The sequence below is a fragment of the Oncorhynchus kisutch genome, unplaced genomic scaffold (genome assembly GCF_002021735.2).
Source record: "Oncorhynchus kisutch isolate 150728-3 unplaced genomic scaffold, Okis_V2 scaffold2905, whole genome shotgun sequence".
Taxonomy (NCBI): Eukaryota; Metazoa; Chordata; class Actinopteri; order Salmoniformes; family Salmonidae; genus Oncorhynchus; species Oncorhynchus kisutch.
The window spans coordinates 366,540-382,738 of record NW_022264850.1 but is presented as its reverse complement, the minus strand read 5'-3'; the positions used below and the strand labels follow the sequence as shown (position 1 = coordinate 382,738).

The 16,199-nt window shown below is 45.6% G+C and overlaps 1 protein-coding gene across 1 annotated transcript in view; it reads left to right on the top strand.

Annotated features, from left to right (window-relative positions):
• LOC109876168 (guanine nucleotide-binding protein subunit alpha-13) overlaps positions 1 to 9,095 on the top strand; it is a 44,671-nt gene extending 35,576 nt beyond the window's left edge. Inside the window, exons 4-5 of the mRNA XM_031819957.1 lie at positions 3,224 to 3,424; positions 3,700 to 9,095. Of these exons, the coding sequence (XP_031675817.1) occupies positions 3,224 to 3,424; positions 3,700 to 4,071 (573 nt within the window). The 3' untranslated portion in view covers positions 4,072 to 9,095. The remainder of the gene's footprint in view (positions 1 to 3,223; positions 3,425 to 3,699) is intronic.
• Positions 9,096 to 16,199: the final 7,104 nt, after the last annotated feature.

Genomic DNA, 16,199 nt, shown 5'->3' with positions numbered 1-16,199 from the left:
GACTTCACTGATGGCTTTTCCTGTGCAGCCTGACCTTTGATGTCACAGCGTCTAGAATGGCAGGAATTCTCCTCTGGAATGGAACACATACAACACACACACATACATACACAAAACACATACCACACACACACAAAACACACACAAAACACACACAACACACACACAACACACACACACACAACACACACAACACACACACACAACACACACACACAACACACACACACAACACACACACACACATACAACACACACACACATACAACACACACACAACACACACACACATACAACACTTACAACACACACAATACACACATACACAACACATACAACACACGCCCGGACGGGGACGGACGGACGAATTCTGCCTTGCACACTTACACTTCACTTTGGGAAGATGTTTTTTTGAACTGGGATTTTTCTGACAGATTCAACAACTAGTTCTATAAAGATGTACTGATATAGTATTCCATTTATTTTTCAGATTCACTGATCAGATGTCACTCTAGGTGACAATCTCCTTCCTTCAGTTTGGAAAGATCTCCCTTCCTTCAGTTTGGAAAGATCTCCCTCCCTTCCTTCAGTTTGGAAAGATCTCCCTCCCTTCCTTCAGTTTGGAAAGATCTCCCTCCCTTCCTTCAGTTTGTAAAGATCTCCCTCCCTTCCTTCAGTTTGTAAAGATCTCCCTCCCTTCCTTCAGTTTGTAAAGATCTCCCTCCCTTCCTTCAGTTTGTAAAGATCTCCCTCCCTTCCTTCCGTTTGTAATGATCTCCTTCCTTCCTTCAGTTTGTAATGATCTCCTTCCTTCCTTCCTTCAGTTTGTAATGATCTCCTTCCTTCCTTCAGTTTGTAAAGATCTCCTTCCTTCCTTCAGTTTGGAATGATCTCCTTCCTTCCTTCATTTTGTAATGATCTCTGATAAGCGGTTTCACCTCACTATTTCCATTTGAGGTTTGGTCCAACAGAATGGGTCATATGGACACCACAACACATGGAGACATTATACTGCAATAGAGGAGAAGTTAACCTTTTCTAATGAAACCCTGTTTCTGTCTCAACTCCTCAGATTGAGAGCAGAGCAGACACTACTACAACAGGAGTATCAATGAACATGGATTCTGGAAAATTTATTCTGTTTGTCTCGCACTGCATTCGGGTACTACTAGCAGCATCTTAGCCAGACTGTTATACTAGCGGTCTAGTCTGTTATACTAGCGGTCTAGTCTGTTATACTAGCGGTCTAGTCTGTTATACTAGCTGTCTAGTCTGTTATACTAGCCGTCTAGTCTGTTATACTAGCCGTCTAGTCTGTTATACTAGCCGTCTAGTCTGTTATACTAGCCGTCTAGTCTGTTATACTAGCCGTCTAGTCTGTTATACTAGCCGTCTAGTCTGTTATACTAGCCGTCTAGTCTGTTATACTAGCCGTCTAGTCTGTTATACTAGCCGTCTAGTCTGTTATACTAGCCGTCTGGTCTGTGATACTAGCAGTCTAGTCTGTTACACTAGCCGTCTAGTCTGTTACACTAGCCGTCTAGTCTGTTACACTAGCCGTCTAGTCTGTTACACTAGCCGTCTAGTCTGTTACACTAGCCGTCTAGTCTGTGATACTAGCCGTCTAGTCTGTGATACTAGCCGTCTAGTCTGTGATACTAGCCGTCTAGTCTGTGATACTAGCCGTCTGGTCTGTGATACTAGCAGTCTAGTCTGTTACACTAGCCGTCTAGTCTGTTACACTAGCCGTCTAGTCTGTTACACTAGCCGTCTAGTCTGTTACACTAGCCGTCTAGTCTGTTACACTAGCCGTCTAGTCTGTGATACTAGCCGTCTAGTCTGTGATACTAGCCGTCTAGTCTGTGATACTAGCCGTCTAGTCTGTGATACTAGCCGTCTGGTCTGTGATACTAGCAGTCTAGTCTGTTACACTAGCCGTCTAGTCTGTTACACTAGCCGTCTAGTCTGTTACACTAGCCGTCTAGTCTGTTACACTAGCCGTCTAGTCTGTGATACTAGCCGTCTAGTCTGTGATACTAGCCGTCTAGTCTGTGATACTAGCCGTCTAGTCTGTGATACTAGCCGTCTAGTCTGTGATACTAGCTGTCTAGTCTGTGATACTAGCTGTCTAGTCTGTGTTTTATAAATGTTCAATGAGCATAAAACACAGTTTATACAAGGAATTGGCAACTCGTTCTCATTCTGATAAATCAGGTAGGCCACTTGATTTCAACACCTGAACAAAGTGGACAGGATAGCATGCTGCTCAAACAGCTGGAGATGGACAGAAGGGTGTGTTCATCACAATCTGTTCTACCTGGTTAGCTAGCAGATCTCTCTCTCATTCACTCGCTCTCTCCGACTCAGCAGGATATCCTGTTCGCTTGTAAGTCTACTAAAGGCATCCGTTAGTACCAACCTTCTCCATCCATCACTCTCTCATTCACTCGTTCTCTCTCTCTCTCTCACTCGTTCTCTCTCTCTTTCACTCGTTCTCGCTCTCTCTCTTTCACTCGTTCTCGCTCTTTCACTCGTTCTCGTTCTCGCTCTTTCACTCGTTCTCGCTCTCTCTCTTTCACTCGTTCTCGCTCTCTCTCTTTCACTCGTTCTCGCTCTCTCTCTTTCACTCGTTCTCGCTCTCTCTCTTTCACTCGTTCTCGCTCTCTCTCTTTCACTCGTTCTCGCTCTCTCTCTTTCACTCGTTCTCGCTCTCTCTCTTTCACTCGTTCTCGCTCTCTCTCTTTCACTCGTTCTCGCTCTCTCTCTTTCACTCGTTCTCGCTCTCTCTCTTTCACTCGTTCTCGCTCTCTCTCTTTCACTCGTTCTCGCTCTCTCTCTTTCACTCGTTCTCGCTCTCTCTCTTTCACTCGTTCTCGCTCTCTCTCTTTCACTCGTTCTCGCTCTCTCTCTTTCACTCGTTCTCGCTCTCTCTCTCTTTCACTCGTTCTCGCTCTCTCTCTCTTTCACTCGTTCTCGCTCTCTCTCTCTTTCACTCGTTCTCGCTCTCTCTCTCTTTCACTCGTTCTCGCTCTCTCTCTCTTTCACTCGTTCTCGCTCTCTCTCTCTTTCACTCGTTCTCGCTCTCTCTCTCTTTCACTCGTTCTCGCTCTCTCTCTCTTTCACTCGTTCTCGCTCTCTCTCTCTTTCACTCGTTCTCGCTCTCTCTCTCTTTCACTTGTTCTCGCTCTCATTCACTCGTTCTCTCTCTCGTTCTCTCCTCCAGGACTACCTACCGACTCAGCAGGATATTCTCCTGGCCCGTAAGCCCACTAAAGGTATCCACGAGTACGACTTTGAGATCAAGAACGTTCCATTTAAGATGGTGGACGTTGGGGGTCAAAGGTCGGAGAGACGGAGATGGTTTGAGTGTTTTGACTCTGTCACCTCCATCCTCTTCCTCGTCTCCTCTTCAGAGTATGACCAGGTGGGTTTACACACACACACACACACACACACACACACACACACACACGTTTCTGTCCTTGTGAATTAAATTAAACGACCAAGAATTTGGATTCATGCACAAACACTCTTAAATCAGCTCACACACACCTGTCTTTGGATGTTAAATACAATTAAATATAATTTGTATGCGTACACACTCACTTGAACACACAAACTCTTTCTATTACACACACACACACACCCTACTCCCCTAACCTCCTAACCCCCCCCCCCCCCCCCCCCCCCCCCCCCCAGGTCTTGATGGAGGACCGTCAAACCAACCGTCTCAGCGAATCCCTCAACATCTTCGAGACGATTGTCAACAATCGTGTTTTCTCCAACGTCTCCATCATCCTGTTCCTCAACAAGACAGACCTTCTGGAGGACAAGGTGCGCTCCGTCCCCATCAAGGACTATTTCCCAGAGTACCCCGGGGAGCCACACAGCCTGGTGGACGTACAGAGGTTCCTAGTGGACTGTTTCCGGGGGAAGAGGAGGGACGTGACACAGAAGCCCCTGTACCACCACTTCACCACAGCCATCAACACGGAGAACATTCGCCTGGTGTTCCGAGACGTCAAGGACACCATCCTCCACGACAACCTAAAGCAGCTGATGCTGCAGTGATCGCAGGGGGGTTATGACCTTTTTGAAGTCACCTTTTGACCTTTAACCCCCCCCCCTGTGACTCCTCACCGTGACCCACTGACTTGCTGTGATTGCAGGGTGATGAGCAGAAGAGTTGTTGTTGTTACACTGTGTCACTGCCTTTTAAGTCACCTTTTGGCCCCTTGACCTTTAACCCCTGTGAGCCCTCACCTTGACCCCTGATCTCCAGTCACCTCTGGTGCAGGCTGTCACCTATGACCCTTGACCCCTGATCTCCAGTCACCTCTGGTGCAGGCTGTCACCTATGACCCTTGACCACTGAACCCTGTTACCACTTCTAATGGCCTTGTACCTGGCAGTTCTACCCCCCCCCTCCTAAACCACTGTAAATGAGCTCTCCCAATCCCTCCCCTCACACACCCCTCTCCTCTCTGTAATGGACTATTCCAGAGTCTGTAGATATGTTGATGTGTTCTGTAGGATGAAGTTGCCCTCAGACTCTGATCCTAGGTCAGTTTTTAATTTCACCCACTAATGGTTAATGACAGGATATGGGGAGGGGAAGCTGGTCCTAAATCTGTTGTTCCATATTACTATATTCACTCTGTTGGTTCACACTTAACTCTGTTGGTTCACACTTAACTCTCCTTTCTCACTCTGTCATATTGTAACCTGTCTGAGAAGTCCAGACCACTGCTGGAGGTTAGCGGTCAAGGGTGAGGGGGTCAACTGGCCTTTCTGTGTTGGAGGGAGGAGTCTAAGGTCGTCACCCACGGCAACCAGGGAAAAGGGGGTGGTAAATGCTGTAGAACAAAATGATGATGATGATGATGATGATGATGACTGTGTTTTACTGGCGTCAGCCTGTCGCTATGCACCTCCACTCACACCTGCCCTGAACTGGCTTGATTCTACACTTCCTTTTCCCTCAGAGCCTGATTATGACATCACCGTGCCCCGCCCCCATCATTCTGACAGCCAATCAGTGTCACTATCTGGATGTGGAACCAACTGCAGCGGAGAGCTTGTTACTTGTTGTTGCTGAGGGGGAAGTTAAAGAGTGGAGGGACTTTACAACACTGTACTAAAACTAATCCTTAATGATTCCACAAATAAGCCTTTTACCACTGTCTGATGATTACCTATCAAACAGAGCTATACACACACACACACACACACACACACACACACACACACACACACCCTGCCCATAGAGACTCTTCTGACCTGATCCTGGTCTTACTGTTTGGAACTTTTAACTTTTTTTTCACATAGATTTATTATGAATATATGTACCTAAACATTGTCTTAAGTTATATTTGAAAGGTTTTACACACGTTTGATTTACACCTGCTGATGGACAGTGTTAAAGGCTATGGAAGAGGGTGTGTGAACACACGCGCTCAGACAGACTGGCTCGGACAGACTGGCTCGGACAGACCAGTTGATAAACTACTGAGCTAATTCTCAGGATACATTGTGGACCACTGTGTATGTAGAGCAATGATGTTCATTTGCCTAAGTCCTAAAACACACAGACAGACGGCTGTCCATCAGAGGCTGGTAGTCTAAACAACTTGCCGGCCAGCTACATCCCCTCTTCCAGTCCTTTTTTTCTCCCCTCTTTCTGTCCCTCTCTCTGTGTTAGTGTAAGCACGTGATCAGCCTTATAAACCCTGTGGAGGCTCATCCTAGAGGGAAGAGGGAGTGATCAGCCTTATAAACCCTGTGGAGGCTCATCCTAGAGGGAAGAGACAGTGATCAGCCTTATAAACCCTGCAGAGGCTCATCCTAGAGGGAAGAGAGAGTGATCAGCCTTATAAACCCTGTGGAGTCTCATCCTAGAGGGAAGAGACTGATCAGCCTTATAAACCCTGTGGAGGCTCATCCTAGAGGGAAGAGACTGATCAGCCTTGTAAACTCTGTGGAGGCTCATCCTAGAGGGAAGAGACAGTGATCAGCCTTATAAACCCTGCGGAGGCTCATCCTAGAGGGAAGAGAGAGTGATCAGCCTTATAAACCCTGTGGAGGCTCATCCTAGAGGGAAGAGAGAGGGATCAGCCTTGTAAACTCTGTGGAGGCTCATCCTAGAGGGAAGAGACAGTGATCAGCCTTATAAACCCTGCGGAGGCTCATCCTAGAGGGAAGAGAGAGTGATCAGCCTTATAAACCCTGTGGAGGCTCATCCTAGAGGGAAGAGAGAGGGATCAGCCTTATAAACCCTGTGGAGGCTCATCCTAGAGGGAAGAGACAGTGATCAGCCTTGTAAACTCTGTGGAGGCTCATCCTAGAGGGAAGAGACAGTGATCAGCCTTGTAAACTCTGTGGAGGCTCATCCTAGAGGGAAGAGACTGTGATCAGCCTTATAAACCCTGTGGAGGCTCATCCTAGAGGGAAGAGACAGTGATCAGCCTTATAAACCCTGCGGAGGCTCATCCTAGAGGGAAGAGACAGTGATCAGCCTTGTAAACTCTGTGGAGGCTCATCCTAGAGGGAAGAGAGAGTGATCAGCCTTATAAACCCTGTGGAGGCTCATCCTAGAGGGAAGAGAGAGTGATCAGCCTTATAAACTCTGTGGAGGCTCATCCTAGACATACTCTTATCAGTCAGGGGAAAGTGATGGGGAAACTGTGTCAAATGATTTGATTTCATTATGAATCTTTCTCTCTCTCCTTAACTCCTCACCAACCAATGTGCCTTTATCTCTAGCAAACCCCCATAGCAGGCCTTTTAAATGAGTTGGACGTTGGGTTTCTACCAACTGAAGGGAAACCAGGAGAATGATACCATTCACATTGTTGTACCCGTTATCCAGGGGGCGTCTGAAGTCACACCCTACTACTCTCTATCTAGTGCACTGCTTTCGGCCCTGTGTGTCTTTGATAGGGCACTACTTAGTGCACTACTTTTTAACAGAGCACTATGTTATTATTATTATTAAGGTAGTAGGGTGCGGTTTTGCACGTAGACTCCTATAATCTCTCTCGTTGTCTCACAAGTGAGCGCTATACCCTATATAGTTTTGGATGCAGTCTGAGTCTCGTTGGCCAAACATGCTGCATGTGTAGCTCAAGTCTCTCTCACAAACACGGTCAGCTCTGTCAGGGCTTCTGACTGATCGCTCCAGGCCACCCCTTCCATAGCTCCGAGTCATCCCCAGCACAGAGCTCTTTGTCTGGGCTGAGACTGTGTCAGGCCCCCTTGGCTGAAGGCCACCATTCCATCCTCTATACCAGTCGGATGGACTGGTGTGACTGGGACCAGTGTCTCCTCCCCCCGCGCCAGTAAGTCAGACCAGACTAGGGTCTGTGATTTGCCTTTGTCGATGCTGAACAAACAGGTTTTTGAACAACACACCCTCCTACAGAGGCAGACCCAACTTGTCCCAAAGTGATCATTCTAGAATCATGTGCATTCTAGAACTGTCCGTTCTAGAACTGTTTCTAGCCATTCTATTTCTATGGGTGTAGTCAGTCGGTGCTTTTTGCCAAATGGCCTCCAGAGTGACTCAATACCCAGTAGACAGGCAGACGGACAGATCTATGTCCCCTACTGGTCTTATTTAGTGAGGGAGAGCTCAAATAGGAGTCCCAAGTGGCACCCTCTTCCCTATATAGTGCACTAATGTTGACCAGGTCCCATAGGGTCTAAAGTAGTGCACTATGTAGGGAATAGGCTGTCAGACAGACGCAGGCCTTTGTCTGCTCCGGTCAGAGAGAAGGGTAGACGGTCTGCCTGGAGTAACACCGTGGTCAGTATTCAGTCAGTGTGTATGTATCTGCTCCTTCAGGCGATCTCTCTCTCTGTGCTGTTGCTGTGGTTTTCAACGTGTGCCAACGACTCCGTTCCAATATCAACGCTAGCCCACTCGTTCGAATGCACTGCTTCCTTCATGTTAGTGTGGATGTTGGAATGCAGCCCCAAGAGTCAGTCAGAACACAGTGTCATTTCAAAAGCCCAGGCCCACTTTGACGATGTCACAAAGCCAAACGCCTGTTTCATTAGGATTCTGCTACAGACAAAAACCTGCCTTCAGTGGCCTGGTCGGCCTCCACAACTGGTTTTAACCCAGTCTGAGTTGTCATTCATTGTGTCAAAAAGAGTTGTAGAGGTTTCAAGCTGTTAACTGTGATGTCAGAGCCCCGCCCTGCCCTGAGAACTGTCTGTTCCTCTACTACAACTCCTTCTTCCTGCTCTCTCTCTCTCTCTCTCTCTCTCTCTCTCTCTCTCACTCTCTCTGTCTCTCTCTGTCTGTCTCTCTCACTCTCTCTGTCTCTCTCTTTCTCTCTCTCTTTCTGTCATTCTGTCATTATGACATCACTGAGGGTTCTGACACATCTAGAATGAAACATCATTCTAGTTCTATTGATTCTATGGAATGTGGAGGAAGGTTTGGGGCCAGGTCCATTATATCAAGGTGAAGGTGCAATCTGGCGTATTGGACCTGGGGTGGGAAGGACCTGAGGTGTGTGTGTGAGGTGATGGTGTTTTAAAGCTATGCAACAGCACTGTGCTCCAGTCCACACAGCAAAAATACTTAAAATGAACCACTTCTGTATGTTATGAGAATAATCACCATGATGTGTTACTGCTCTGCCCCATGTAATCAGTTCTTTATTAGTGAAGAGTCAAATATGCAAATGATCTGCCAAAATATGACTGATATTGTTGTGCCTCCTGTTACCCGACTTCGCCTTTTTCCCCTAATCAAGGTTTTATACTTGCAGTGTTTTGCCTTAGCGCTGTTTTTATGTCCTCATTTCAAGATGGTTTGCATTCCAAATGGCACCCTATTCCCTACATGACGACCTATTGGCTCTGGTCTAAAGTAGTATACGTAAATAGGGACATGGGGGGGTCATTTGGGACGGTATCCAAGAAGATAATTCACATACGAGTCCCAACAACGGTTACAAAACTGTGTCTCTGGCTCATTGTAGTTCAGATGTTTTTTATTATTGTTTATGACGAAATGCTTTCATTGTACAGTCTCTAACTTATACCTTCTTACTGTTCTCCCAATAAAACCACAAACCATTTCACAAACTGTTTTGAAGTCACTTCTTATACCTTCTTACTGTTCTCCCAATAAAACCACAAACCATTTCACAAACTGTTTTGAAGTCACTTCTTATACCTTCTTACTGTTCTCCCAATAAAACCACAAACCATTTCACAAACTGTGTTTTGAAGTCACTTCTGTTTGACAGTCATTTGTCACAACTCTGTGTCGGACTGTTTATGTCAGTTTCCAATCTCACGTGATGTTTAAGTTGTTCCAAATGACCATTTAAATGTCATGTCAATGTTTTTCATAGTCACTTGACACCACTTAAGCTGAATAGATTTTATAGATCTTTGCAAAGAAAAAGTTCATTTATTAAATGTCTATAAGACCTAGGGTTCGGGTCAGTTTCAATTGAAGTCATTCAATCATTCTTTAAATTTCATCTATTTTCAATGACGTCTCCATAAGCTGAAAATGGAGAAGCTATTCAAATGTTTTTCCATTTCTGACTTTTCTAATTCAAATTACTTCCTGAAATGAAACTTTTATTACGCAGATATTTTTGACCATTTTAATTGAAAACAATCACAGTAAGGTACTTAATTATTACCCTAAAATTATTTCATATGTGTATATATATATATTTTTTTAATCTAATTAAATTAATGCATTTGACCTTTAAGTCCTTAAACACTGATAAGAGCACTAAACCAAGGAAGGGCCAGTCCCCTTTCGTGACCTGAAGGAAATGTCAACAGTTCAGACAGTACAACCTGCTTCTTCTACTTCTAAACCACAGTACAACCTGCTTCTTCTACTTCTAAACCACAGTACAACCTGCTTCCTCTACTTCTAAACCACAGTACAACCTGCTTCTTCTACTTCTAAACCACAGTACAACCTGCTTCTTCTACTTCTAAACCACAGTACAACCTGCTTCTTCTACTTCTAAACCACAGTACAACCTGCTTCTTCTACTTCTAAACCACAGTACAACCTGCTTCTTCTACTTCTAAACCACAGTACAACCTGCTTCTTCTACTTCTAAACCACAGTACAACCTGCTTCTTCTACTTCTAAACCACAGTACAACCTGCTTCCTCTACTTCTAAACCACAGTACAACCTGCTTCCTCTACTTCTAAACCACAGTACAACCTGCTTCTTCTACTTCTAAACCACAGTACAACCTGCTTCTTCTACTTCTAAACCACAGTACAACCTGCTTCTTCTACTTCTAAACCACAGTACTGCCTGCTTCTTCTACTTCTAAACCACAGTACAACCTGCTTCTTCTACTTCTAAACCACAGTACAACCTGCTTCTTCTACTTCTAAACCACAGTACAACCTGCTTCTTCTACTTCTAAACCACAGTACAACCTGCTTCTTCTACTTCTAAACCACATTACAACCTGCTTCCTCTACTTCTAAACCACATTACTGCCGGCTTCCTCTACTTCTAAACCACAGTACTGCCTGCTTCCTCTACTTCTAAACCACAGTACTGCCTGCTTCTTCTACTTCTAAACCACATTACTGCCTGCTTCCTCTACTTCTAAACTACAGTACTGCCTGCTTCTTCTACTTCTAAACCACATTACTGCCTGCTTCCTCTACTTCTAAACTACAGTACTGCCTGCTTCTTCTACTTCTAAACTACAGTACTGCCTGCTTCCTCTACTTCTAAACTACAGTACTGCCTGCTTCCTCTACTTCTAAACCACAGTACTGCCTGCTTCCTCTACTTATAAACCACAGTACTGCCTGCTTCCTCTACTTATAAACAACAGTACTGCCTGCTTCCTCTACTTATAAACCACAGTACTGCCTGCTTCCTCTACTTATAAACCACAGTACTGCCTGCTTCCTCTACTTCTAAACTACAGTACTGCCTGCTTCCTCTACTTCTAAACCACAGTACTGCCTGCTTCCTCTACTTCTAAACTACAGTACTGCCTGCTTCCTCTACTTCTAAACCACAGTACTGCCTGCTTCCTCTACTTCTAAACTACAGTACTGCCTGCTTCCTCTTCGTAACCACAGTACTGCCTGCTTCCTCTTCTAAACCACAGTACTGCCTGCTTCCTCTACTTCTAAACCACAGTACTGCCTGCTTCCTCTACTTCTAAACCACAGTACTGCCTGCTTCCTCTACTTCTAAACCACAGTACTGTCTGCTTCCTCTACTTCTAAACCACAGTTCTGCCTGCTCCCTCTACTTCTAAACTACAGTACTGCCTGCTTCCTCTACTTCTAAACCACAGTACTGCCTGCTTCCTCTACTTCTAAACCACAGTACTGCCTGCTCCCTCTACTTCTAAACTACAGTACTGCCTGCTTCCTCTACTTCTAAACCACAGTACTGCCTGCTTCCTCTACTTCTAAACCACAGTACTGCCTGCTTCCTCTACTTCTAAACCACAGTACTGCCTGCTTCCTCTACTTCTAAACCACAGTACTGCCTGCTTCCTCTTCTAAACCACAGTACTGCCTGCTTCCTCTACTTCTAAACCACAGTACTGCCTGCTTCCTCTACTTCTAAACTACAGTACTGCCTGCTTCCTCTACTTCTAAACCACAGTACTGCCTGCTTCCTCTACTTCTAAACCACAGTACTGCCTGCTTCCTCTTCTAAACCACAGTACTGCCTGCTTCCTCTACTTCTAAACTACAGTACTGCCTGCTTCCTCTTCGTAACCACAGTACTGCCTGCTTCCTCTTCTAAACCACAGTACTGCCTGCTTCCTCTACTTCTAAACCACAGTACTGCCTGCTTCCTCTACTTCTAAACTACAGTACTACCTGCTTCCTCTACTTCTAAACCACAGTACTGCCTGCTTCCTCTTCTAAACCACAGTACTGCCTGCTTCCTCTACTTCTAAACCACAGTACTGCCTGCTTCCTCAACTTCTAAACCACAGTACTGCCTGCTTCCTCTACAGTACTGCCTGCTTCCTCTACAGTACTGCCTGCTTCATCTACTTATAAACTACAGTACTGCCTGCTTCCTCTACTTATAAACCACAGTACTACCTGCTTTGCTTGCCATCTGAAGGATTATAGTATTGAAGGAAGCAGTAGTAAACTTTATGTCCACTCCTTTCCATCCAAACCCCTTCAGTATCTAACACTCCATAATCCACTCAGTCCTTCAGTACATTACTAATCAGGGATTTGTAGCATTTGTACCTCACCGCTGTGGATAGTTTGGTCCATGTATTTAAATAGGATAAAGCCAGACCCTCAGCGGGGTCTTGTTCATTAGTGCGCACCGTGTCAAAACATTTGGAAGTCGAACAAGAACTTGAGGTGTTTCATATTGGACAAGTTCAGGTCCCTATTGAAGTGTTTTCTGTTTGGTGTCTAATGAACAGGAGCCAGAAGGGAGATTGGAGAGGGGAGTTCTAGTCAGCTGAGGGGTGTTATGTTGTTGGTGGATTATTTTCCCACACTTTAAATAATCTACATCCCAAATGGCACCCTAATCTCTATATAGTGCACTACTTTAGAGCAGGTCCCATAAGACTCTAGTCAAAACATGTATATTCGGGAAGTATTCAAACCCGTTTGACTTTTTCCACCTTTTATGTTACAACCTTATTCTAAAATGGATTTTAAAAAATAAATAATTCCTCATCAATCTACACACAATACCCCATAATGACATCACAATATCCCATAATGACATCACAATACCACACAATGACATCACAATACCCCACAATGACATCACAATACCCCACAATGACATCACAATACCCCACAATGACATCACAATATCCCACAATGACATCACAATACCCCATAATGAAAGAACAGGTTTATAGACATTTTAGCAAAACTACAAACTAAAAAAATGAAATCACATTTACATACATTTTCAGACCCTTTTACTCAGTACTTTGTTGAAGCACCTTTGGCAGAAATTACAGCCTCAAGTCTTCTTGGGTATGATGCTTGTTGGGGGTTACCCTGGGGGTTGGGTGTTACCCTGGGGGTTGGGGTTTACCCTGGGGGTCGGGGATTACCCTGGGGGTCGGGGGTTACCCTGGGGGTCAGGTGTGGGGCTACACCAGTGCCATGATTACTGTATATATATGATAATCTTTCTATGCTTGCAATGATGGAAAAGTACTGGGTCAATGGAGATGTACTGCTTTAGTTCTCAGGCTGAGAAGTGTCTGCACCTGCTGATAGTCACACGGGTTCAAGGCCAAGATGGTAGAGGGAGAAACCACAGTCTAGACATGTTTTTCTCATCTTAGATACTTTGTATCTAATCCAATGCAACAATATTAAGATATAATTGACGGTAGGTTGTATCCTGTTTCGCCACACAGATCTATAGACTACTGAGGTAATTCTGTATGTGAATCTCTGTCTGCAATTGCATTTTATTACTAAAGAGTTTTATACCAAGGTTCCTGTGTCTGTGTCATCTATCTGGAAGACTGATTGTTGAAGGAAACTTACATCACCCAATGCAAAGGACCAGCCAACATTTGGCGAGCAGGAGTGACCGCTACACCTGTGACCACTACACCTGTGACCGCTACGCCTGTGACCGCTACACCTGTAACCTCTACACCTGTGACCGCTACGCCTGTGACCACTACGCCTGTGACCACTACGCCTGTGACCGCTACACCTGTGACCGCTACACCTGTGACCTCTACACCTGTGACCGCTACACCTGTGACCGCTACGCCCGGAGGCTCTTCGTCCCACTGTGCAGCGCAACAAATTATGAGGTAAACAAGACACCTGTTAAACCAAAAGTCTGATATTAGAAAAAGCACTGTGTGGTTGATGACTGATTCCAGTATGTAAGTGGCACCTCGCTCATCGGGGTTGATAATTACAGGAACAGTCGATAGCTAAATGTATGTACAAGGCCGTTATAGGATGTATATGTGATAAATGACCCAGATTCCACAGGTTTAATAGATAGACATTCCTGAGGGTCTAATGGAACCTTGTGTGAAGAACTGATAGATGTTATAGATGAGGATGAACCAAGTCAGTACTGAGGTACTGGGGGAAGACACTGGTTTTATGTACGGGGACCTTACCTGAGGGAAGACCCTGGTTTTATGTACGGGGACCTTACCTGAGGGAAGACTGGTTTTATGTACGGTGACCTTACCTGAGGGAAGACCCTGGTTTTATGTACGGGGACCTTACCTGAGGGAAGACTGGTTTTATGTACAGGGACCTTACCTGAGGGAAGACTGGTTTTATGTACGCTGACCTTACCTGAGAGAAGACTGGTTTTATGTACGCTGACCTTACCTGAGGGAAGACTGGTTTTATGTACGCTGACCTTACCTGAGGGAAGACCCTGGTTTTATGTACGGGGACCTTACCTGAGGGAAGACTGGTTTTATATACGGGGACCTTACCTGAGGGAAGACTGGTTTTATGTACGCTGACCTTACCTGAGAGAAGACTGGTTTTATGTACGCTGACCTTACCTGAGGGAAGACTGGTTTTATGTACGCTGACCTTACCTGAGGGAAGACACTGGTTTTATGTACGGGGACCTTACCTGAGGGAAGACTAACCAGGTAGAACAGATTGTGATGAACACACCATTCTGTCCATCTCCAGCTGTTTGAGCAGCATGTTATCCTGTCCACTTTGTTCAGGTGTTGAAATCAAGTGGCCTACCTGATTTATCAGAATGAGAACGAGTTGACAACTCCTTCTATAAACTGTGTTTTATGCTCATTGCACATTTATAAAACACAGACTAGACGGCTAGTATCACAGACTAGACAGCTGGTATAACAGACTAGACAGCTAGTATAACAGACTAGACAGCTAGTATAACAGACTAGACAGCTAGTGTAACAGACTAGACAGCTAGTATAACAGACTAGACGGCTAGTATAACTGACTAGACCGCTAGTATAACAGACTAGACACCTAGTATAACAGACTAGACGGCTAGTATAACAGACCAGACTGCTAGTATAACAGACCAGACGGCTAGTATAAAAGACCAGACGGCTAGTATAACAGACTAGACAGCTAGTATAACAGACTAGACGGCTAGTATAACAGACCAGACGGCTAGTATAACAGACCAGACGGCTAGTATAACAGACCAGACGGCTAGTATAACAGACTAGACAGCTAGTATAACAGACTAGACAGCTAGTATAACAGACTAGACGGCTAGTATAACAGACCAGACGGCTAGTATAACAGACTAGACAGCTAGTATAACAGACTAGACAGCTAGTATAACAGACTAGACAGCTAGTATAACAGACTAGACAGCTAGTATAACAGACTTTATATCATCCTATGTTAGGTTCTACTACCTGTATTCGGGGATAGAACTGTGTTGGGTATGTCATCCTATGTCAGGTTCTACTACCTGTATATAGGATGATATACCAAACCCAGTTCTATATACAGGTAGTAGAACCTAACATAGAACTGGGTTGGGTATATCATCCTATGTTAGGTTCTACTACCTGTATATAGAACTGGGTTGGGTATGTCATCCTATGTTAGGTTCTACTACCTGTATTCGGGGAACAGGCTTTGGATGCTGGTTCTCATTTGATTGGGGTTGTAAACTTGACACCGTTTCAAAAATTTGGAGACAGACTCTGTCTGGCAGCTTGTCTTAACACCTCCTTCTGCCAAGTGGCCTTCGGTGTGGCCCACGATGTGTGGCCCGCGGTGTGGTCCATGCTGTGGTCCATGGTGTGGTCCATGGTGTGGCCCACGGTGTGGCCCACGGTGTGGTCCACGGTGTGCCCCACGGTGTGCCCCAAGGTGTGGCCTACAGTGTGGTCCACAGTGTGGTCCGCGGTGGGGTCCGCGGTGTGGCCTACGGTGTGGTCCACGGTGTGGCCTACGGTGTGGCCCACGGTGTGGTCCACGGTGTGGCCTACGGTGTGGTCCATCATGGTGTGGCCCACGGTGTGGCCTACGGTGTGGCCTACGGTGTGGTCCACGGTGTGGTCCATCATGGTGTGGCCTACGGTGTGGCCTACGGTGTGGTCCACGGTGTGGTCCATCATGGTGTGACCCACGGTGTGGCCTACGGTGTGGTCCACGGTGTGGCCCACGGTGTGGCCTACGGTGTGGCCTACGGTGTGGCCTATGGTGTGGCCTACG